Here is a 26,447-nt window from a genome sequence, read left to right as displayed (position 1 = left end):
TTATCGAATTTATCTTGCCGAACCATTACATAAACATTTTATACATACGTGGAACGGATGGACAAGGAGTAGAAGACACTTTAAAAGAGGCAAACGTTCGAATCTGGTAAATATTATTTCTTTATATACACATAAAATTGATTAATGAAGAAAGGATTGAAAAAAAATGCAAATGCATATGTGCTAAATATAGTTGTTTATAACGATGCACTCAATATACGGGAGGGCAACAAACCTATACATAAAATTAGGAGGGATTGAGAATAATGCATATAACATGGTTTTAGCAAGTAATAAGTTTCCATGAATAATTACTGAACATATGCTTGCAATTTATATTCCAAACAAGAAAATCAAGTGTTCTTTTTTTAAATTATTTTGTACACTTTCGTAATGCTTGTTGAATCTACTTTATAATTTGATCTAATACGCTTGACGCCACTTGGTGCAACAAATGGACTCTTCATTGATCCTTGGATGAGTTTTGAATTTCCTGGATATCTAATATAAAATTCGTGATCTCTGAAAAGCATAAATGAATACAAATGTCTGGTATATAGTTGACCCTAAAAATATTTGTCAAATGACAAAAAGTAAAGTAAAATAACACCAGGTCTCTCTAGATAGTACAAATCCACCTCATGTCTGAAGTGATACCAATGTGTATTAAGTCTGTAAAAAAACAATGGAATATGCTGCATGAAGAATGGTGATGTGGAATTAAATGACCAATGTGTTTTAAAAATATTCACCGGATCTGACATATCTACACATATCAGTTACAAATAAATAAGCTGAACACAATACTTTAGCACATGTATATTATATATTTCTATTTAAACTGTTACAAGATCATTTCACCTTTTCAATATAATACACCAGCACTGTGTTAAGACATTTGTGTTTTGTATCCTGGTCATGATTCCAGTTAATTAAACTTTCTGTTTCTTAATTTTGATACCAAGTATTGCTTACTATATTTTATTTTTTAAACATTAATAGTATTATTTTTATAAAACCTTTGATAAAGCTTACCTGTCCGGCTTTAATCTGGCGTTATGGAGACTAGTCATTTCCCGCAAAAGATGTTTTCTGCAACAAGAGTTGACACAGATCTCCAATTGAATGTCCCCTTTTTACATAGTTTATACATATAAAACTGTGCCTCTATGCTGCAGACCAACCCTTCAAATGATGCTCTGTGGAAACCTTTAATATGACTGCCAAAAAGTGGAAAATATCCAAATTCAACATCAGTAAGACTAAGTAGCCAACAGTTAAAAGATATTTGCACCTTTCAATACAAGGAATTCCTGGCTGGTCCTTTGCCTCAAACCATTCCCGGAAAAAGCTTTGTAAATTCCGTTTCGAACACAAAACCATGTTAATTCAATTCATGATCAACGTCTTCTGAAAACATCGTGCGCACAAATCGGTAACTTTGTTAGTCAACATTTTGGCAAGGGATAAATTTGTCGTGCGTCCTTTGGCAAATATACATGAGCAACTTTTGAGAGAACGTGTACCATCTGTATATTTGTTTGCCCGTATGTTTGTTTGTTTGTGATGACCATCGAGACATGTAACATAACAATAATCGCCCTGATCTGTCCGAACTGGCCCCGTGCAGGTCCGGGTGTTAAAGGAGTAGACATACAGCAGCGCTAAGCTTGTCGTAAAAGGCGACTAAATAGTGCTGAGAAACCTAGCCGGGGGATAGCCGCCCTGCCCACAGAGCAACTGGGATGTGTGCCCCAGGTGGTGGAATGGGGTACTTTGGCGTGTTATATGCTGGGGTTGTCAGGCTATAATACGGAAAACCTGACTGCAAACCATAGTGGTGCACCGTGTTGGGAAAGATTCTCGCACGTTAAAGAACCCTTCTGTGGTATTCGATAGGAGTAGGAACCTTTGCGCTGCGCCACAGGAGGCTAAATTGCCCGACCTTACCCATCCCTCCCTTTTTCTAGTGGCAATCTAAATTTGTCGACCCTATTATCCTTGTGTCCCATCCCTTATTTTTTTTCATTTCATCATTCATGTTCATTTTATCATCCATGTCATTTTCATTGTCTGAATATAGCTGAAATATTGCTGCTTGGACGTTAAACCCCGACAATCAATCAATCTGTCCGAACTGTACTCGGAGTGGAAATAGGCTTTAGCACACAATCTAATTCATAAAATTCAACAGCTTTACCGACAGGTGGGTTTTCTCGCCATTTTTTTCAGCATCTTCCCAATGGTGTTGTGCATAAACTATTTCAAAGAATTTTTGCCAAAGTTTTTTATTTGGCGTTTTGCCATGTCCAAAAGTGAAGGCAATTGCTTTGTTTTCCGTTTTTGTGGTGATCGGTAAGGTGCACATGATAATTCAAGTAATTTACACAGCTCCTGGATTTTTTGTGTTTAGTTTCCTTTGACAGACATGTTTTTGGTTGGTTTCTTCAATTCAACGTTCAAACGTTTAAATAGATCATACTACTCTAGATTTCAATATTTGTAAGTGTTAACGGATATTTTGTGCGTTTGGAACCAACGAATACGTCTTTTATTGCTTGGACACCCTACTCACTGAGACAATAGACATCCGAGTCTTCAAGATTTGAATTTAGTGCAACAAGCGTTTTCTCCTATACTAGAATCTGCCTCCAGTACATCTTCGTCATTATTACGGTCGTACATTTTCTGAGATTCATTCCCTTTCCAAATTCCTGTAAACTTTTATCTTCCGAGTAAAGTACAAGTATCTGTTTGCTGTTCTTGTCGTCTTCACTGTGTGATGATATTTTCTCATGACCTATAATTTTGCGCACATTACATATATTACATTTCATCTCATCTTTCAGTTTATACCACTGTCCGTCAAAAGTAACACACGGAGCATGAATACATGCAGAGATGCACGACAACATCTGCTCAGTAATACTTCTCATAATGTCCTATCGTAAACTGTACGCCTTGAACAAGAAGCCCATGGGCAGGCCATGCCCGATCTCTCTGTTCCATGTTCCTGTCAGTGTCAGCAATTGGAAACACTTTTGCTTCTGATGCCATTTTCTTATTAAGCTTAGATAAATCTCACAAAAGATTCTGTGTTTTTAAGACGACTTTGCAAAACGTATCGATGCTTCATTATCTTTATTTGTATCCTTCCCGTACCTGTGTGCAGACCCTGATCTACTTCTTAATTGACATTTTTGAATAGAGGCAGTCGTTGACAGAATTTCTCCAACATTTTTGCACGCGGTAATTTCTTTTTCTTGCTGGTTCGAAAGCTTCTTAATTGTATCGGATACTCTTGTTGGGCGACGAGATTTATTTTTGTAATAAATATCTTTCACTTCTGTCAATATATATTGAATGGTGGTATCATTACATGGCAGAGTAAATACGCTTGTGCTTTCTGGTGTCCAATATATTATCAGATGTTCATTGCTTTCTAATACAGATTGTTCTATATAGCATTGACTCAGGTATCGTTTCGATGCGTAAGCAGGAAGTCCGTGTATTTTGTATGAATATGGAAATTTAATCTCAATGCTGACATCTGGACTCTATTCAAAGTCTACACCTCTGTTTGTTATGTCTCGTAATGAGAAATCTGGTGATACAGCGACAAAGAGCTCGTTACTGTCATCGTGTATGATGTATACCCCTTCTTCACAAAATGCCTTAAACAGATTCAGCACAGGCAGTATCTTTCCTACCAAATTGGCGACACCATTTATTTCATTTTTTCTTCCGTATTACATGGCCTTCATTTGGATGTCACTTTTTTGTGTTCCTGCTTCGACAAAGCTTCACCGAAATGTTGCCACTGTTCCTTCAGAGAATCAGGACCAACTGCACGATGTGCGGTACTTCCGGTCACCTTTACGGATGTTCTTAAATTGGACCATTCATCGGATCTCTGCTTTATGAGTTGACACAAAAAAATGTTATCTTCTGTCAGATTTAGACGCTCTCTTGCGTCATCTGCTGGTAATAATTCTGCAAAATTACCTTGATTCTTCAATTTAGCAGTTGCTCCTTTTAAGAAAAACTGAACCTGCGATCATTAAGTGTGGCAATCACATCACATATGCTGTTTGAATTGTCCATTACGTCTACTGTGATAAAACATTGATGGATAAATGTTTTAAAGTAATGTTGCAGATATTGATCTGTTGGTGCTTTATGGGAATTTTTCTCATATAGTTTTGTCAGTGTAGACTCTTTTTTCCTTTTTAATTCTCGTACATGCTGGACCCGACTTCTCCTATGTTGAAGATTTTTTTTAAATTAGCGGCAAAGTATGATTTCTCAAATGTTAGTAAATCATCAAGGCTAAATGATCTATATCTATTTCTGTATAACGATTGTGTCATTTTGATATTTTTGTGTTCATAGATTCGTACTCTTTCACTCTTGTTTGCATTTGTTGAGTTTCTTGATCTTCACAACCCAACAGATTGATGTTCGCGATATTCGGGATAATTTTAGGACGTGTGAGGTTTCCTTTCCTTTAGACAAATAAAGATCGACGACTGGTTTTATAATTCCTGGTGATATTTCAGATCTGAAGTTTTCTAATCCATTGAATAGACAATATTCAGCCAAAACAGAGGAACAAAAAGTTAATTTCTGTGTCCAATGGGTTGTAATAGCCTATATCGAATGTCTCCGTTGTAACCATACCTTTATGCTTTAAGTTTTCATAAATTTACCACCGTATAACATTGTGCCTGTCCACCAGAAAGTCGTTTGCCCGACATTGAGCCTACGGATAATCACTGTACGAATTCTTAAAACAAAGTGAAGTATATACTTCGAAATTGGAAGTAAAAATACTCCTGGGCGACAGCTTTCAATTTATCTAAAACGCTTTCGAATAAGTCACTTCAATCATGTATTTGTTGGTTCCGATCTTCGTTCTCTATTTTGTTATGTGCTTCGGCGTCTTCCAATTGCTCCTTGTTTTCTGTCTCAACTGTAAAATAGATGCATTAAATAGCATTGGGACAAACAATTCAAATTTGTTTTTGTCTACAAAATCGCAACTCGTTTCCCACATTTTCAAACATTCATGTATCCCTAAAATTAACAGTATAAACATTTTCATGTTATTAACACAACTACAGAGATGGCATTTCTATTTAAAAGTGGTCACAATAACAAAATATCTGACATATTAACATACAGGACGAAACATTCCACCAACCTAGTGATGATTTGAATTTAGCTTTCTATACAGGCTATCGTATTGTACTCTGACTTTATTTACTGTAGGTTGTTGATCCTGCATAAATTCATGAACTTTTTTGTTAGTCATTTCAGTCTCAGTTGTATATCGTAATAATTAGACATCAAGTATGCGAAAATGGTTCATTTCGTATCCATTTTATATGATTACTCCACTAAATTGACGATTGATTTTACAGTTCATATGAGAATGATATTTTTAAATGAACAAAAATGCATTTGTTTTTGTTTTTTTTTTAAACCACAAAATAACTTTCTTAAGCATGTTCAAGATGTTATTGGTTTGCATTGTAAGAAATCAACAATAATATTTTATCATTATACTCACCAAACACCTCATGAATCACTAGCGTTTCCCAATCACATTTTGGTATTTCTTTTTTTTATATTTCTGCCTTTTGTATCGTTTTCCCGTGGTCAGGTTCGTCTTTCGTTTAGGCATAGCGTACTGCAAATAAATACAAGTACAAATACATTGTACATACATATTATATTTACACTTCAGTCCGCATCTTCCTTAAGTTTTGGTATACGATTGTAACACTTCCAAATTGCAAGTGTACCGAATAAAATCGGCGAGAGGCTGATTTACATTTCGAACTTATTATATTTTGAAAATTTATAGGCCTACAAGCATAAACGAATCAGGGGAACCTTGGCAATTACATGTTGTATTACAAAGTATCTTCATAACGGTACAAGTAATCGTGAACAAATCCCCGTTTTTTGTACAGTTATGCAAGTTAATAAAAAGGACGGTAACATGTGATATCAAACCGCAAAAGCATTTCGAACATGGAAACATTTCTCTTCTGAGTAAACCTATTGTTTACGATGACTGAAAAAGCACAAATAAGATTTTTGCTTACCTCTTTCGGTCATATTTCCGTTGATTACGTTCATATGTGACTGTCCCAACCAAATTATTCATCATTAAGCTAGTTGCACAACTAAAAACCGATGTGTACGTTAGACCGTGTGATATTCAAAGAAACAATGAAAACTTGACTTGTTATCCTAACATTTGAAGTTTTGAAACAAATTTTGATTTATCCTATACACTAGCGAAAATAACAAAATAGGTCAAAATGCATAGATATTATAGCTTTTTATCCAATTTTGAAATTTTCGAAGAAAATGAACTGTTCATCATACAAGATTTGTGGATTTCATATCTTTAAGATTTGTAGGCCAATTCAAAGTTTTTGATTTCTTTAAGATGAAATCAGATGAAAACTATTTGAAACTGCATATGTACATGTATGTTTACATTTATAGTACTTGTCACTGTTTATTTAAATTCTTGAGTATACATAGTTGGTATTGAAGAATATACTAGTTACATTGAGTGTTTGTAAACAAATAAAAGTAAAAATATTTGCAATCCAACAAAAAGGATGAAGAGTTTTTCCCTCAATATCACTACGCGTGTATATGTAAGACATATATAGCTTACAATCGGGAAAGGTTCCGACAAAATCGAAACTACTGGAATCGAATTTATTAGGTATATGACGAATTTATAAGTAAAGATTTACGAGAACTGCATCAAGAGATGATGAATCTAGATCTTCTTACAGTTCTAGCAGAGCCGGCTTTTCTGACAATTCTAGCAGAGCTGGCTCTCGTAAAGCAGTTCTCGTAGAGTTGGCTATACAAGACCATAATTAGAGCCGGCTCCACCAGAATTCTCAAAAGAGCTGGCTCTAGAACTGTTCTATGACACTTTGAGAACTGTCCTAGAGTCGGCTGTTCTGACAGTTCCCCTGAGAGGTTAGAACTGTCCTAGAGTCGGCTCTTCTGACAGTTCCCCTGAGAGGTTAGAACTGTCCTAGAGTCGGCCGTTCTGACGACAGTTCCCCTGAGAGTTTAGAACTGTCCTAGAGTCGGCTGTTCTGACAGTTTGTTTGACAAGTTGGAACTGATCTCATCTGTAGTAACTTACTGTAGTTAACCTGGAGTAAGGGGGTAATCCAAATAGAAATGTTTCCAAATATTTAAACGTTAGAATGACTTCTGATATTCAAGCTTCAAACTAATACTGATGTAAAAGGGAAATCACTCTAAGCAATGGTACAATTTCTTTTAGAACAAAGATGTCAGCGTCCAGCAACTGTGCACTTTCAAAACTAGGAAATTGAAGCATAGATTAATATAAATGCTTCAATGTTACATTATGGAATATCTTTCATTAGGTGTGACAATGTTCGAAATAACGCCATCTATTGCATACAAAGATTCCATTCGATAAACTTTTCAAATTGAAATGTGAAACACGAACTAGCTGCCATGAATGAGAAAGTATAGCTAACCAATAAAAGTTACTTTTTATGATTCTTCGTGAGACTTCAAGCTTTCTGCTTTCATTACTTAGCTGTGTCCACATATAACTGTATCAAGTACCTGTATGTAACTGTGTCCATCATGCAGAAAATGGATATATGTGTGACATTAATATTTTGCATCATTCTGTGCATGGCAATACTCCTTATTTGATATAAGTCATCATAATTAAAAACATGTATTAGGGTACCTTTGCACTGAAAACTCGCATATGGTGTAATCATCTGCACCATGAAAACAGATTTATTTAACGTGCCATGGTTTTCATTTCCTCGTTTGTCTTCCCCGGACTTAATTTTTATGAGCAACTCGGCGGGTGTTTCTAGAAAAGTAGAAGACTCTTACCCTAGCGGGGCACCTGGTCCATGCTCCCAGTCTTTAGTGGAGACCGAGTTGCTCATTTACTTTTGTTACTTTGTATGTATGATTTTAGTTACTTTATGTTCTTTGTTGTGTATGTCTGTTTTCAATTGCCTCCTTAAAAGAATTTGACTTACTATTCAGTCGTTTATTTAAGTATTTTGTAAAAAAATGACCCTAAAATATTATATAAGGTTCAGTTTGGCCAAAGATTCAGATTTCTAAAAACAGCAATTTCCCAGTAACGCCATCAACATTAACCAATGGAAAATTATTTCTTTATTGCAATGACTTACTACCAATGTGTCTTTAGAATTGATGAAGTTGTTTTCTCAAGATTTAACTTCGAATTATTTACACACAAATTTGAATATATATATTTGATAATTGATCTAAATAGACATACACTTGAAACACTATCGAATCACGTTATTCGTAGAAGAACTGCATCCGAATTAATAGAAATTTCCTTATTGTCCAATTAGAATCACAAGGAATCATTCTGAAATCTTTCAGAAGACGATTATACCCTACCGTTGCAACTAATCCATGCTTCCAGTTTTTAGTTGATTCCGCGTTACTCATTTGCTTTTGTTTCTTTGTTCATGTTATGTTGGTTATTTTATGTTATTTGTAGTGTGTGTCTATTTTCCCTGTCTAATCGTTATCCATGGATTATGTTCTTTTTATTACCATTCCAAACTGGTTGCCTGCATTTCCGTTTCAAGTCATACTTTTCTGAGTACGTATTAAAAGGAAAAAAAAAGCTTCATTCTTACTTTAAATTAACAATAGTCATTGCCTACATAATTGTTCTCGATGATACACAGAAAAACTGCGTACCTCGAAGACTCTGTGTAAGCAGGACCAAATAGAGTACAATACCCATTGTGTGGTGTGAAAAAGTCTGGTTCAGGTAATAAAATTCTTCAGTAATTTCCTAGATGTTTTAAGTTAGAAAATCATGGTTTCGACTAGTTTTGGCAATGTGCCCCACATCCTTAAAATAGCCACTTGTATTTAAAAATAACTTACGATAGCAGAGTGCGGAAATATAATTAGGAAATATAGCCTAATAAATCCTTAGAATTGTCTTTCAGGAAGATTTACATTATTCTTCATAAATATATAAAGGTGAAATAACATTTACGTTGAAAACAACAACATTCAACTTTGACTCCTATATGTTTTTACCTTTTAAATTGGCTTCTTATTACCATTGCTTTCAGCATAGTTTACTCCGTTGTGGCAGGACTTATACAAATCAGAATATGGCTGATTGACTGTAATTTGCTTTCCGGGTATTAAGGTTTTTTTTTTAATTTCTGGTTGGTGTACATAATCTAAAGGTAGTTTCTACTAGAATAAATAAACGCGTGCAATTAACCCGACTCTTTCACTTCAGTTGTTGCATCCTTCCTTATACACGTTTAATTATAATACATCACAGCTCCAAATCCACATGGACCAGGATTTGTATATAAAAATGTACCATCGTTAAAAGCAGTACATAATTTTTGTGATTTAAACTTTTGTTTAATTTTTTTGATAATCGGGTTTCTACTTTTTTGTTTTATTCTCAGTTTTTCACAATTGGCCATGGTGATCCTGGTTTTCTCCAATATTCAGGTGGTAGTCTAATAACATAAAGCTATTCAAACTTAAACTCTTCTTCTTTTTTCATACATCTATGTCTGTCACTTTTTACATTTCTCTTAATTTTAATGTCATCATTTCTAATGGTGTAATTGTTTGAAGCCATGTTTTTAGGTGTCTGTCGATATCATTATTCAGACAAGGAGGGGTTTGATGGAGCGAAGGTGGTCTCAAAACCCTGACTTGGGAGGGTGCTGAAATATAATCTGAAAGAATTCGAACAAATCTATTCACATCCCGATATATTAAATGACCATTTTATAAGATTTGTCGAAGTATTGTGTATTTATAAAGTTGAAAAATCAAAACTTTAAACAGATTCGAAAGATTCATATTAGTCATAAAGAATTGCATTTATTTTATCCATGTTTGTTATAAACAGTGATGTATATGCATAATAAGCAAATTGAATAAAAAGATGCGTTCCACTATATAATCCAGTAGTTTGCATTCAAATGCACAAAATAGTTTTTTTAGTTCTTCATCTCTTCCGATGTGCATGAAAAGAAATATAAAACACATTTTTAACTGTTCTCTGTGCTTTATCTACGATAACAAGTTCGTTTTTTTGTTTTTTTTTTTTTTGTTTTTGTTTTTTTTTTGTTTGTTTCTTTTTTCTACATACACATGTGGAGACGATTCTTCGTGTTTTGCTGGTCAACAGCACAGGCACTTGCATGGGTTCAGGATTTTTTTTTCAAAAGAGTTAGTATGGTATATGGTATATGGCATATGGTATATGTATATTGAATTTGATCGGTGGTGTGTCAAAATTGCGAAAAAAGGCTAAATTGTTGTCAGAACTTGCCAATAATAGAAAACCCGATCAATTCAAGCCTTTTAGATTTGAAATAAACAAATTGTATTTATGGAAAGCCCAAAGACTCTTGAAGAAGATGTTCTTTTAACAGCATGAATAAAAATTTCCAGACCTACCTGAAATCTTTTGTTGCACGCATGCACCGTGTAGTGCTGATCCCTCCGAGTTCTGTTTATCGCTGTGAATTAGGGTGTATTGATACATTTACATAATTGTTATTCTTGTCATTATTTTAAAAGTGTTGTGTAGCAGAAACCTATTATAAAACGTTTAAGAAAGTTGTTAATTAGTCAGTTAATTGATAAAATGTTAATGTGAGATTTCAGTTAGTTACAAATCTCTATAATGATTACAGGTCTATGTGTATATATATTATCCCAGTAGTCAGACTTGTCAAAATTTACATTTGTATTCAAATGAAAAGAAAGAAAGAACAATACGAGTATTTAAGCGCAGAGTTTGAATTCGGTACATTTTGAAAAGATAGTTGATTTGTTGTTTCACGACTGAGAATGAGTAAGAGGGTTGTGAATCTTTTAATTGATATTTTTTGGCCGAGTTCATTGTGGGTCGACTCATCAGTAAGACTATTTTTTCGACACGTTTCTCTCCCCTTTTCCATTACTCTCCATATTCTTGACAAATCAGTTTGGGATACTCCAATCTCCAATGGTTTCGCTTTCAAAGGTTATCTAGCTCATATCGATTTAAAATACGCGGATGATCTAATATATAGTTAGTCATAAATTGAGTACATTTATGACACTTGTTCAAATATTTTCAAAAGATTTTATAGAAAAGTGTTTTGTCAGAATCTATACTACTGACGTACTGTACCCTCTTTCCGAGGTATACCTAGTTCCTTTTTGTACGGAACTGATTGCACATGCTTGGGTGAGAGGTCAGAGGTTGTGGACACTGAACCCGGCCTGTTTCATGAAATCAGCAACAAAGATCAGATTGCCGGTATTCCAGGCCACAAAAAATCATCAAGAACAGATATATACTTTTCACTATTCATGTTTCCTTGCACAGGTGTAAGAGTCCCCATGCCATAGTACGTTATACAGCCCCAAAACATCATTGATGCACGGCAATTAGTCTCCAAGTCACCACGAACACCAACACATTCTGGACGTAATCTTTAGTAGATTTGCGCCAGACATAAATTTTATTGTTTTTTCCCAACATTATCTTTGTTTCATCACTAAAAATGATTGAAGACCAATTATATTGAACTGTCCAGTGAAGTTTTTCTTGGCAAAAGCGCCTCCGTTTCTTACAATTTACCATTGATATTGTGGTTTTCTTGGAAACGATCCATCATTTGTACCCCTCATGAAATAATCGTCTACAAACAGTTCTGGCAGACAAATCACATCCAGTTCTAGCATTATATCGAGCAGTAAGATCTCTTAATGTTTGTCTATGATTGGACTTTACTGACCGAAACAAAATCCTGTCGTCCCTCGGTGTTGTCTTCCTAGGTCCTCCACTTCAAGGTAAATTTTCGATGTCTCCTCTTTCTCGCCACCGCTTGAGAAATTTTTGAATTGTTCTGCTATTCAGTTTGGTTGCATGAGCAATTTTATAACTGGAAATTCCGTCCATTGACATAGCAATTATGATTTCTTTTTGCTCCTTTGTCATTTCTTTTCCATGCCGAGACATGTTGCCAAGCAGATATTTTTGTTTACCAAAGGGGTATAACCAAAATTCGAATACATGCTGAGAGGTGATTCTAAGTTTAGAGTAGTGCAGGGAAAAATCCTTGTTGTATTTTAGCTATTTAACAAGGAAGTAAGACAAAATAGTGTTGATGGGGTCTGTGAGTTTTGACGTTCAAACGTCACCATTTTGCGAGCTCATTCATGGCAAATGACTGTAATTTTTTTTTTCAATAAATCCAATACTAGCATATTTCTATTTATTTGGTGGAAATGTATTGTATCCCATATGGCTCCCCATAATTGTTTAATCTCTGAACTGGAAATGCACGGATTTGGGGTGCGAAAACAATAATGGCGGATAATTGATTTTCAGTCACTGGTGTAATAATTAAATAAAGACATACACATAACATAATTCACAGAAATGGAAAGTAGAATGTCCGAATTTTATTTTTATAAATAATATCAGCGTCGACTGGTCAAGTCGGTAACTTGATCGGAAAAATATTATTTTGACCAACGGAATGGGGGTACATCAGTATATTTATGGAGCTGTCATCTGTAAATGAGGATTTTATTCTCAGAGAGTTAGAAAAACTCAATGATAGTAAAAGTACAGGTTTAGACAGTATACCATCAAGATTTCTTAAAGATGGGGCACAAGTTCTTGCAAAACCTATTACTTTTTTGATAAATCTATCTTTAACTAGTGGTATTGAGCCAAATGAAGTGAAACAAGCACGGGTTTACCAACATCTTAATGAATTGAGAAGCATATTTCCATTTCCTGTCATAGCACTTGCAGCTACCTCGACCGAAGAGGTAGAAAATGACAATGTAGTATCTGCAGCTCGATGACGAAGACAGATCATTCTCAAATCCCTGATTGGCCAAATTTTTTAATCGAGCTTTGAAAAAATGATGGCACCGCCATGGTGACATCAAAACATCCACGAGTTGGCTTATTGAGCATTTAAGAATTTCTTGGGGTATCGTGCATAGAAGTGATGTGAGGATTTTTTATCTGTTGTAAAACATGGCTGCCATTACTAAAAATAGAACATAGGGGTCAGACAGTAGTTTTTCGCATTTATCTCCAAAACCGTTAGGTTTAGTCGAATACTGACATGGGGGTAAAAGTTTTCAGCATGATGAGCTCTATCCGTGGTCAAAATTTTGTGAAAATCTGTTGACCCATGTTGGAGTTATTGCCCTTTTTGGACTTTTTTTGGCTGTTTTTAATGTTATTATTTTTTAAAATCTTCTCCTCAGAATCTACTTTACAGAATTTAATGAAAGTTGGTATTTTTGTTTTAAAGGGCATCCTTAACAAAATCACAGTTTGGATTTTTGATCTGTTATAAAGCATGACCGCTGTTACTAAAAAAATTAACATTGGGGTCAGACAGCAGATGTTTGCATATATCTCCAAAACAATTAGGTGTAACCAAAATCTGACAGGTAAAATTATTCAGCATGAAGAGCTCTATCTGTGGTCAAATTTTGGTGAAAATTTGTTGACCCATGTTGGAGTTATTGCCCTTTTGGACGTTTTTTTTTTGTTTATGATGTTATTACTTTAAAAAATTATCTCAGAAACTGCTCTACAGAATTCAATTATGAAAGTTGACATTTTTGTTTTATAGGTATCCTCAATGAAATGACAGATTTTTTATCACTGAAAAAACATGGTGGCCATTTCTAAAAATAGTATAGTGGGGTCAGACAGCAGATTTTTGCATACATCTCCAAATCTGTTAGGTTTAGCCAATAGCTTTCCATTGCTGAAATGATCCTTATTATAAGGCTTACAAATGTGTCCAATGAATCAAATGGAGTCAAAATTGTCTGACAACTCCTTGATAGAGTTATTGCCCTTAAAAGGCAAATATTTAACCAGGTGAGCGATTCAGGCTGCTGGGAGCCTCTTGTTTTATATTGATTCCAAGAATTTTGATATTCAAATTTATATATATCAAATAACTACCCTGAATGGATAATAACTTCGATTGTTCATATAAAATACTCAAAGTTAAATTGCATCCATCAGAAACAGAACATCGCATTTCAACCTCTTAATTCGTTTCACATAATATTCTGATACTGACTGAACTTGCATATCTCAAATTGTCATACGAGTCCAAACATTGATTGAGTCTGCCATTGTCACTGCTTCGGATAGAATGTTTGTTGGTTTAACCAATTAATTGTAATTTATGTTTTCGACCTTTCCGCAACAATATTCAATTGTATAACTTGGAAATAACCTCCGATATGATGTTTCAGTAAACACTACACTCAGAATGGCTGCCTCTTGTGCATATAATCATCCAAATAAAAACCGTTGCAACTATGAAAACTTATGTTATAGGAGAGTTCGCCAATCGCATTAGTGATGTCATATTCACTAATTTGCATATCATTAAATGTCAAATTGGTTGGCAAATAAACAACTGACAATTTCATGATTAAAATCACAATTTTCAAAACTTTATGACTTCGTTATTTTATATCCAATTTTGGTTCTGTAAAATGTTTCATTTAGATAAAATAATTCATATTATGTATGTGAATTTATAACCATTTTACTTGAAAAAATAAATTTGAAGTGATATCTATATGTAAACCTCTATTTTTGTATAAAATTTTAAATGAAATCTTATGTACATATAGTCTAATTACTGAATATCTATTTAAAAATTCCATGGATAAAAAGAATTTTATTTTCAATGATGGGAACCAAAAGAATTTTTCAATTATCTTTATATATGAAAAAGTTGTGATGATTTAAAGTTAATACCCTATGTTGCTCAGTGGATTTTTTGCCAACCAAAACCAAATCACAGGTAAGTGATGACATCACGAAGAACTCTTCTATAGGACTATGTACAAACCCTGTTGAATTTTTAGTTAAAATAAATTAAAGAGGATGTCAAGGAAAATATAAGTCATCAACAATAATAAAATGATGGGGCAACCTTTTATCGCTCCCATAGAAACATTAATTAATAACAACTTTGATAGTTTTTGTCAGTTCTGATTTGATACATTATACTTACAACCTTCAAAATGGTAAATTTTGTAATGATATATGTCCTAAAGCATTATACTAATGGTCATAGTCTGATATGTTTTTTCAATCAGGTCTAAATATCTGGTATTACAAGGAATTATTGGTTGTCATGGTCCAAAAATGTATTGGGATCGAATTGTCCCGCACTGGAAAACATCATGGTTCTTATAATCTGCCAAATGCCTTAAAATATTTCTTTTATTTAATTTAGTTTTGCCTCATTCTGCTTTGAAATGTATCGTTTAATTATGTTTTTATTCCAATTTGATTCATTTTATAAAATTGTTTCATTTCGATTCTTTCTTTTATCTATTATATTTTATTTGTTTTGTTTCATTTTCGTTTTGCAATTTTTATGACCCAAGAATTATGGGTAAAATTGATTACATACTTTTATAAACATCTGGGCACCAAACTGCTACATGTAACTATCATGACCAACCCTATCTTTGAAACGCTATGATTTGATTTGTATTTAATCATCGAAACTAGCAAATATTTTTCGAGACTGGTTTGGCTCTCAATTGCATATATTTAAGTATACACAAATGAAGTTGCCATTGTGCTTTTTTTCTGCTCTTGAAAGTGAAGGAACAAACCGAATATTGATGCTTTTCTTGCCATAAGTATACAGAATGAAGTTGATAATACAACCATAAATGCTCCTTTCAGGACTATTAATCACTGTAATATATGAGACAGGGATAACCAAAAAAATTATTCTGAGTGAACATTTGGTCATACTTTCAATTACATGTAGTCTGAGAATGAGATCTGCATGATCCAATCAAAATGTCTTAATGATTTATTAATTGATTGATTGTTAGGGTTTAACGTTTGAGCAACAATATCTCGGCTATATTCAGGTGATGAACATGAAAGGGATGATAAAATGAACATGAAATGATGATGAAATGGAAAAAAAAAGGGATGGGACACAAGGATAATAGGGTTGAGAAATTTTGATTGCCCCTGGAAAAAGGGAGGGGTGGGCAAGGTCGGGCAATTTAGCTTCCTGTGGCGGAGCGCAAAGATTCCTACTCCTATCGAATACCACAGCAGGGTTCTTTAACAAGCGAAGAACTCAACATCTTTTCCAACACGGTGCACCACTATGGTTTGCAGTCAGGTTTTCCATATTATAGCCTGACAACCCCAGTATGTAACATGCCAGGGGTACCCCATTCCACCACCTGGGGCACACATCCCAGTTGCTCTGTGGCCAGACCGCCTAGCCCCAGGCTAGGTTTCTGAGCACTTTTTAGTTGCCTTTTATGACAAGCTTAGCACTGCTGCAGGCCTTTTCTTTTAACACCCGGACCTGCAATGATAGACCAAATTTGAGTCTGGAGCTTACTAATTGTATCTCTTTAAACAATGTTTAATTGAACTGGTACAAGCACCTTATTTATGTCGATAAATGCTAAAGCACAAACAGTTTTCAATTAAATGTAGATCGATAAATACATGTATTCAGGTATCAGATAAAAAAGCAACTTAAAAGTCAATGTTTGGGACCATGAAGGAGGAATTAATACTTACATGTAACATTTGGGCCTTTAATTACAGAGGACCACAAGAGTTCTGACATCCTAAAGAATCTCATGCTTCTGAGATCAAAGATTGGAGCCAAACAATAGACTCTAATGATCAAGCACTTCAATATCTTCATGAAAATTATAGCCTGCATTTTTGTATCAGATTTACGTCTCTTACGGTTTTAAGTTACAGGGATGGAAGGCAAAAGTCTTTGATTAGCACCCTTAACCTTAAATTGAATTTTAAATTTTGTGGTATATTTTTGTCCAAAGCAGTTGTTGTGTCCATAATGGATTGTAAGTCCTTAAGTTCCTCAGTATTTCAAAAATCGATATTGTGTCCACACCAATGCCCCAAGTGATTAGACTCCATGAAGCCCTATATTCATAATTCTTGTGCATTATCTATAGACTATGGAACTTAATAAAACAACTGCATTAATTATTCAGGCTTATTTCCAATGTGTCTTTCATCAGACTAATACAATGTACATGTACATGTATAGTATCAATGTACCCAATGAACATTGTAGTATTAAGAGGGCATCCATATAGAAACAATTTGCAAGCAATTCTTACATGATATGGGTGACACATGATAAATTTCATTCACTGAATTTTTTGTTCCAATGTAATATTTATATAATCATTATGTCGATATACCATTACTGTCCAAATAGTTTCTTTAAATCACCAGTGTAAGGCTCAGAAAATAATTTTAAATTCACTAACAAAGCAACCAAAACAAAGCAACCGAATTTTGCACAAAATTAAAGTTATATCCCTTTTTCAATGAATTTCAATGCTTTCTAAATTTGTAGTTATTTCTCTTTAACTGTTGCAGTTAATCAAAAACTAACATTCAGCTTTGAGAAAGGGTGCATTGGTGATATGAAATGATGATTTTTTTAAAACAAAATTTATCATGTGCCACCCACTGCCTGGTTTTTGCAACAGGAACAAAATAAACAAATCTTTTATTTTTGTTTTAGAGCAAGACACTTGTAGTTTGGATATTGCTCTTTTCATTTGGTGCAGCTTGTGCTGAAGGTAATGTTTGTCAATTTACCTACCTTATTGGGGAAACTGTGCTTTGATATGCCAATAGTTTGGAGTCCAGTTATTAAATTGTTTTAGAGTAATACTTGGAAATTTGTAAAACATTTTCCAATTCATCTCTAGCTCTTATTTTTGCTAGAAACCATGCTTTAATACTAATTATAGATTATTAATTAAGTTCAAAGTACTTAGCAAGAATGTCAAGAAGATATATTAGATAAGATTATGGAAAAATGATGTTGAATACCTTTACTCAGGACAGTTACAATATACATTGTACTTCACTTAAGGAGTTTGACCTAGGGTAAGGGACACAACTCTTACAAAATATTTAAATGTGTTTATATATTTAGCATTTGACATCAGGTCTCAGTCTTGTATTCTTTGCTTCATAGGTTTCTATAGTAAACCTTAAATTTTCATGATTTTTTTTTTTAAATAGACAAAGAGTTTCAATCTAACGATGTTTTTCCATTAAGGAAATATCAACAATAATTTTTAGGTCCATTTTAGTAAAAAAAGGTACAATCTTTGGTACACCAGAACAGGTCGAACTGAAAATATACTTCTTCTACTTTCACTTTTATTTTGAGTTCATAAAATACACCCCTTTGTGGAGCATTATTTATCATGAAAATACTGTTTTTCCTGAGAAACAAGTTTTGTGTCATAGCTTGATATTTACCCTGTACTTTTGATGAAAAATGATAATCATTTGCAAAGAAAAATAAACCAAAAAAAGCCTAAAAAAAGCAAACTATATTTTTTAGCCTCCATGTTTTGATGTACACAAGCTCAGTAAAACAAGACTGTACCAATTTTCATACAGATATCTATAACAAAGTCTAGTATCTCAATTTTTGCAAAAAAATACGGCAAGTTTTGATAAAAAATAATTTAGTTACTTTTTTTAAACCTTTCATTTTTAAAAAGGTAACTAAATTATTTTTTATTCAAACAAGACAAATGCCTTAACAGTTATTCTATAATTACCATTTTTTTTGGTCTCATATTCACGAAAAGTCAAGTTTAGAGCCCCTTGTTTAGTCTAAGCACAAGGGAGCCTCTTGATAATCTAAAATCTACTTACTGATACATCCCATTGCACAAATTTAAAGTTCTTGTTTACACAAAAGTAAAATAGGGTCAAAATGTTGTATATTTTCCTTTATTTTAATGAAAAAAGACATCTTAGTTGCCAAAATGCTGAATTTTCAGTCAAATTTGGTACCCTGGGCATGTATAAATGTACTTGGTAGTTATAAAAGAAGAAATATCTCATAGACACATATAGATATTTTGCAAGAACAGTAAATTACATACACAGAGAGCATCATTTTCTTCTTACTTCACATACTATTAAAGAAAATTCACTTTTTATATGTCATTACCACCATTTTTTATAGGCCGCATTAAAATATGAGTGGAAGAATAAACAAGGAAACCAAGATAATAGCGGTAATCAAAAGAATGTAATCCAGGGACAAAGACCAGACATGGAAAACAGACATACACAACAAAGTTCATAAAGTAACTAAATTCATACATACAAAGTAACAAAAGCAAATGAGCAACTAGGACTCCACTGAAAACTGGGAGCATGGACCTGGTGTACTGGTAGGGTAAGCATCCTCTGCTTTTCTAGAAACAACCCCCGAGTTGCTCATAAAAAGTCAAGTGGAAGTACCATTAAAAATGGTCATTTGTGAGATAAAAAGCACCAAAACAGCACAGCTTACTGTTGACTGATATAATGCTATTCTTACTCCATTTTTGGCAGAATTGAGCCATGAGATGAGTGCAAATACAGTGAAATAAACACTGGCCAAACTTTACACATAGCTACACCATGTACAGTAAAGTATTCATTTTATACCAAAAACCAAGACACGTTATTTTCAAATGTAGCATTTAATTGTAAATCTGTTTATGGCATTTAAAACCTTATTAGATATATTTTTTTTTTTTATTATAGGATTACATGGTGAAGCTTTGAATAGTTCGGCAGAATTAGGACTTCCTTTGCACCTCAGGTGCAGCATACCAAGCAGCATGGACAAAAATAAGAACTTCAGATGGGCTGTTGACAAAATTTTTCATAAGGCTGATGAAGCCAATCAAACGCAGTCCATCTTTATAATAGAAAAAATTACAGAAGATTTCTTAGTAAATACAAGTGTCAAATGTTATTATGGCCCAGAGCTGTTGTATACCTTTGATAGCAGATTTTTCATGGATATCTTCCATTGTAAGTTCAGTACAGATTTAAATTAGATGTATATTGAAAACAGGTGGAAAAATCATGTACAAATGTATTAAACCCTGAAATTTTGATAACAAATACTTTTTAGGCAAAATAAATTTCAAAGTCTTAATTTTGTATATTTACATGTAGTTTACACAGGTTGATTTTTTTCCTTCAGGTATTTATGAAATACAGGGATACCCCATTTTTCAGGGAGTTACTTCATTAGAGTTATCACCATATTTTCAATGATTTTTCAGTGAAAGTATTATACAGCTTTTACAATGAATTATTTTGAATCCAATAAAGAGTATGACTTTCATCATGTGATCATCCCTTACAATGTACATTCCTATAATGAGCAACAAGAAGTTTCATATTCCACCCAAGACCCCCTGGATCCGCCACTGGGCCCAGATGCATATGTTATGGGTCTAATTTATCATGTTGATGGTCTTTTTCTTTTAAATCAAAATACTTTCTAAAACGATGGTTATAACTATAATATTTTCATTGATTATGATCTACATAAGGTCTAGAAAAGGATCACAGAACACATATCCTGGAGATGAAATATTGGGGTTCCAAAAATTCTAAATTTGGTGACACTGACTGGTCTAACGGGGGGCTGCTCCTGTAATTTTCAGTTTTTTTTCCCGTATAACCTACCAAGTTTTTTGAGTGTAAGGGCTGTAACCCCTTGGATCTGCCTTGTGAAAGGACTTCAGTCTTAATTTGTTAAATCATGATTACTGGTACTGTGAAAGTTTTTTAATTCGTGGTTACCAATTTTTGTGGATTAGGGAAAAAATACAAGTTTGTGGATTCTGGAATTCGTGGTTTTGGGGTTTTCAGTATACACATCAATGAAAATCTTCTTTTCATTTGGAACCAAATTACCTGGTTTGGCCTACCCACGAAAACCACAAAAATTGGTACCCCACAAACAATAGTACTTTCACAGTACTTTTTTCCAGACCCCAGGTATGTTTAACTTTTGCTTAAGAATGTCTTTCAGACTAGATATCTAATATACACTTTACCATACTCTCTCATGACTTATGGTCCTTTTTTTTGGTATTTAACTCTTTCCAAATTTATTATATTTATTTTACTAGATATTCCAGAGCCAGAAGAAAAAAGCATGAGCTATATTTACAACCCAGGTTCAAACAGCATCAGATTTGATGTGAAATTTGAAAAGATTTTTCCTAAACCATCATGTAAACTCTTTACTAAGGTATGTAGTTTTGTATAAAAGACTAAATCAAAGAGCTATGGCCATAACAAATCTAAATGATGAACTAAATAACATTTAAACAGTTGCTGTTAGTATTTGTTTGTTCTTTTTTGCATAATTTTGGGAGAATAAAGGAGTCACAGTGTCTGCCTATCTACATGTATTCATCTGTTCATCTCTCCTCATATTTAGAAAGACTTTTTTTTAACCATCAAATGGATTGTGATAAAATTTCATCAGAAAGTCATTTATTTATGTAGATGTGCAGGAAGATAATTGTTGGCTGAAGGAGAGCAGAAGGAAATTTAAGAGTTTTACATGTAAAAGCCTCATAAGCACATCCCCCTAAACCTCTCAAAGGATTTAGATGAAATTAATTAGGAAGTTAAGGCATCATATGTATATCATAGATGTGCAAGATAGAAGTTAACTATTGTTCAATGTGTTAAAAAAAGAAGATAATTAGGATATGTCTGAGTGTCTATCCAACTATTTCAGGGTCCAGTGGCCACCCCTCTACCAAAACACATCAAGCCTAGATCTTTGCAAAATTGCAAATGGTATATTTGGTTATTCTGCACAGCGTAGGATGACAATTTGACCTGAATACCATCAGTTTTCAGATCAAAAAGGGTCACAATGCTGTGCAGAATTTCCACAATATATCATTCTAATTGATCAATACAGTGAAACTTCTCCAAACCGGACCCTCAGAAAACCGGTTTTCCCTTCAAATCGGCTGTTTTCAAAAGTCCCGGCCAATATACCTTAAAACCTGTGTGTTTTGTCTTCAATAGACTGGCCACCCCCTAAAACCATACATCACCCAGTTTTTCTTAGTTTTAGTTACATATTTCAAATAAAAACAACCTCTCGATTCTGGCCGCCCGGTTATTGTTCACCTGTAATAAATGTGTCAACAAAACTGTAAATGATTACGTAATATTACGCTATTAATAATTCATTCACTGACCGGTTTGCATTTCATCAGTGGACAGATGATAATTGAAGGGGATAGTAGTTTAAGCATTAAATTTATTCCAGATATTACATTTTGTCACTTTTTGGTGTTAATTAGTGTGTACACACGTCAGACAACCAGGGTCATTTAATAGTTCGATCTTTACGATCTTTTAACTGTCAATTAATGTGACCTGTACCCAAGCCAAAACAACATAGGGGTGAAATTATTAGACTTTGTTGATAGTTAATTTAAGAAAACAATACAAATAATTAATTACCATCAATAGCCCTTTGATCTTTAATACACATTCTTTCAAAACTGTGAACATTATTTTGTCGGCAGCCAGTTTGTAAAATCAAATCATTTACAAATGATGCAAGCTTTGAAATGTAATAAAAGGCCAAAAGTTTTGAATTGGCATTAAACATGCCTCGACCAACAAACTAACAAGTGTAGGGTTATAGAACACATTAATGGACACAGCTCTTAGAATGCATTGCTATTTTTTACAAAACCGGCCACCCCTATAAACCGGCCATTTTTTCTTGTCCCAGTGGTGGCCGGTTTGGAGAAGTTTCACTGTATATATTTCAACTCATGACGTCACATTCTGAACTGTTTTTGATATTAATCAATAGAATGTCTTAGGGTAATATAATTTTTTGTCACTGACATCTTCATTGCCCTTGGGGAGTCAACATTGATAATACTCTTGCTTATGTCTCAAGGCTTTGTCACTGTTTCAGGCAATATCTCTGGTATTTTGGGAGTCAATTTATCATGATTATGCCCTCTACTATTATATGAATATATATTCACTGTTTCAGCCAATGAATGAAGACTTTTCTCTGGAAGGTCTATTCTACAGTGGTAGTTACAGTATTGAATGGCCTTTAAAGATATTCAGATGTTTAGACCTACATCCTTTGTGCCATTTAAATAATTTAACCATTCCAAATGGACCTTTGAAGATTGGCTGTCATGAAGGTATTTTCTTCTACATAAGGTGCATGTTTTACATATCCCTTTATTGTGTCTACCACATACTGTGTATTCTCTTTATACCTGATTGTCTGTCACAACTTTAAAATGAACTTGTTGTAGTCTGTATAAAGATTCCGTTTTTTTTTTTACCAATTTTTTTCAAACTGTGATGAACGATAAGAAGCAATGAAATCTTTCATAGAAATTAGTCAGTGGGGCCCACTTTTTGGGAGGGGACCCCAAGTAAAATAAAAATTTAGACTTGTCACTTTGATAGTATCTCCATTTTATGTCTGATTTCTTCCAACTTTGTTATGGTAAGTATAGCTCCGAAATCGTAGCTCTTGATCATTTTTTTTAAGGAGATGCATTGGTCATGGAGGACTACTCATTCAATTGGGAGAAGCTAGACTTAGTAAAACAATTATTGCCTGGATAGCAACTTTTTTTAGCTCACCTGGCCTAAAGACTTTGTAAGCTATTGTCATCAGTTTGCTTCTGTTGTCTGTTGCAATTTTCAAAATAATTTGTTGCCTGATGTAGGCACTTGAAACAAAATTTTTGGTCATTTTCAATATGTACAAGTTTGAAAATCTTCCCTGAAACCATACGACAAAATTTAATGAAAGTTAATAGTTCCTGCACAAATTGTCTGTTTAAAATTTATCATCGGTTGAAAAAAACATGTCCACTGTTTCTAAAAATAGAACATGGGGGTCAAAATACAGTTTCTGGCAAAAAACTCATAAACCTTTGAATTTAGCAAAATTCGGACAATGGGTAAACTTGTTAATCATCAGAAAACAGACCTTTCAAGCTGATTTTTCGTCTGATGTAGGAGTTATGGCACTTGAAACAGATTTTTTTGTCATTTTCATGTGTACAACATTGAAAACCTTCTTCTCTTAAACTATGGACAAAATTCAATGAATTTTGGCATAACTGTTTCTATGGGTATACAGCACAAACTGATCATTCAAAATGTTTCATTGATTGAAAAACATGGGCCGTTGTAACTAAAAAAGAACATTGGGTCAAAATGCGTTTTTGCTGTTTTTTTCCTCAACTGTAGAAGAATAATGAAGATGAAAGCTACTTAAACATGATATTCTGAGTAGACTAGGAGTGTTGAATTTTTTTTGGCCATTTTCACCAGTTGCTTGGATTCCAATGATTTTTTGTTTCTCTTGGAATGATGGTATTCTGAATGGTGATGATGAAAATTTGTCTCAGGCCATGTGAGCTATTGCCATCACTTGTCATCATCCTCATCCGTTGTCATTAATAATTTTTCAAAACTCTTCTCCTCTGACTCTACTTGACCAGTTGAAACCAAATTTGGTATGAATGTTTCTTGGCGTATCCTGCATAGAACTGATGTGGAAATTTTTGATTCATCGAAAAACAGTCAGGATTTTATCTGAGTATGGGGAATAGAAGTATACAGTGTTAAAAAATCATAGGTTTTAATGCTATTATATTCTGATAATAGTCTTGAACTGATTGTCTCCAAAAGATTTATTGAATTTTTCAGGATTCACATTGAATTAATACCACTACAAGTAGTAACAAGTGTTGATGTAGGATTGCAAACCCTCTTTGACAGTTGTGAGTATAGAAGTTGAAAGTTTGGAAGAGGTTTGGTGGTACATTTTGCAGATCCGGCTATGAAACGTTGTTTATATGGATTCTTGTGGAGTTACGGAATCCAGTACATAGACATTTTTTTGCCTATCATTGAAGACTGTGGTAGCCTGTAAAAGCTTAGTTGTTCAATAATTTGCTTTTGGTGGATGACCGTCTCATTGGCAATCATACCACGTCTCCTATTTTTGTATTTCATAAGATTGAATTTAACTTTGCAGTTATTTGCAGTAGCATGAGTAATTACAGTCTTGTTTGATTTTCAGCTTTGAAGCAATCTTATCGGGATTCAATGCTTACTTTTGCATTGTATATTATCATACCAATTGTTATCCTCATCTGTGTCAAAATAAATTATAGAGGAGAGGACAATACAGGCAATTTGGTGAGTACTGTTTGTTCACTGTAAAGTTAATTTGATCAATTTTCACAGTTTTACAGGCTGGACATAGTGTGTTAATGCATCAAGCAATATAGTTAACATTAGGGAATAGAGACAGTTGTCTTTCCTTGACTTGATGACTATGGTCTCACTAACCACTTTTAACGTTTCCATTACTTTACTTGTTAAAAAAGTAATTTTCAAAGTTTCACTGTGAATTCCCAGGACAAATGACACCTTAAGGTTGCATACCATTGCAAAGCTGGGAAAATAAGGTTTTCAAAATCATTAGGCTAATGGTACAATGATTGTAGAAAAAACTTTACTTGAATAAATAATACTGAAAATCCACATTTTTACCTTTTCTGCTAACTGACAGCATGGAGGCAAATTACTCAGACATGTAAACAATATTCATACACTTTTGTAGTAAATTACATATATGGTTTTAAAGTACACATTCTCATCTTTATTTTGACTACTTTTAATCAGAATACACACAAATAATGCACTTGCAATGCGTAGGTCTGGTGTGTTTTTGGTACTACATGTACTACATTCCATTTGACCCAGAAGTGGTTAGTGAGAGCTATTACCTGATGAGTTGTCTTCTCTTGAATTACGACATGTAGCCCAATGTCTCAGCTTTACAATGGTATCTAGAAAGTTGCAGTAACACTTATGGTTTGAAAATACAAAAAATAAACTATTTTTTTACTGAAGCATAAATGCTATAGGGGTTTTGACATTGAAAAATATGTCAATTTCAGCAATTTTTCTGTGGGGTCGGGGAACATGTTTTTATTTTACTTCAAAATCTCAAGCGTTACAGCAATTTTCTTGATACCATTGTAAAGCTGAGACATTGGACTGCATGTTGATATATGTATATGTTAATTTACAATGTTGTGTGAAAAAGAAGTTTGAAGAATAAAAAAACATAAAAAAATTGATTTTTGCGTCAATGAAGTATAAAAAGTAGTAAAAAAATTTGTAAATGGGAGGTGTAAAGGTAGCTGAAAATCATATTTTGGTTGATGAGTGGGTTATCAGGGTTATCTCAGTCCACATACTATTTAGTTTGACCTTGTTTCAAGGCCAAGTCTTGCATTAACACAATTATGAGTGGGTAATTGATTTTATGATGTATGACATGTGGACAGACTGCTCCAAAAACTGGTCCATGCTGTAATCTATAAAGCCTATGAAAGAGTCTTTTCAGTTT

The 26,447-nt window shown here is 33.8% G+C and overlaps 1 protein-coding gene and 1 pseudogene across 2 annotated transcripts in view; one reads left to right on the top strand and one right to left on the bottom strand.

The window, feature by feature from the left end:
* Window positions 1–1,069: 1,069 nt before the first annotated feature.
* Window positions 1,070–5,314, bottom strand: LOC148601558 (uncharacterized; annotated as a pseudogene).
* Window positions 5,315–11,049: 5,735 nt separating this feature from the next.
* The window catches only part of LOC148601557 (solute carrier family 2, facilitated glucose transporter member 5-like), a 55,466-nt gene continuing 40,068 nt past the window's right edge, over window positions 11,050–26,447 (top strand). For both annotated transcript variants that reach the window (XM_088554165.1, XM_088554164.1), the window contains exons 1-6: window positions 11,050–11,110; window positions 17,697–17,754; window positions 19,739–20,011; window positions 21,127–21,248; window positions 23,040–23,199; window positions 25,107–25,225. In XM_088554165.1, the coding sequence (XP_088410291.1) occupies window positions 11,093–11,110; window positions 17,697–17,754; window positions 19,739–20,011; window positions 21,127–21,248; window positions 23,040–23,199; window positions 25,107–25,225 (750 nt within the window). In that variant the 5' untranslated portion in view covers window positions 11,050–11,092. The remainder of the gene's footprint in view (window positions 11,111–17,696; window positions 17,755–19,738; window positions 20,012–21,126; window positions 21,249–23,039; window positions 23,200–25,106; window positions 25,226–26,447) is intronic.

This window comes from Perna viridis, chromosome 12 (assembly GCF_037379345.1).
Source record: "Perna viridis isolate PV_CMFRI_1.1 ecotype Kerala chromosome 12, ASM3737934v1, whole genome shotgun sequence".
In the NCBI taxonomy this organism is placed as follows: Eukaryota; Metazoa; Mollusca; class Bivalvia; order Mytilida; family Mytilidae; genus Perna; species Perna viridis.
Note: the sequence above shows the minus strand (reverse complement) of the source record. Positions and strands in the feature narration are given on the sequence as shown.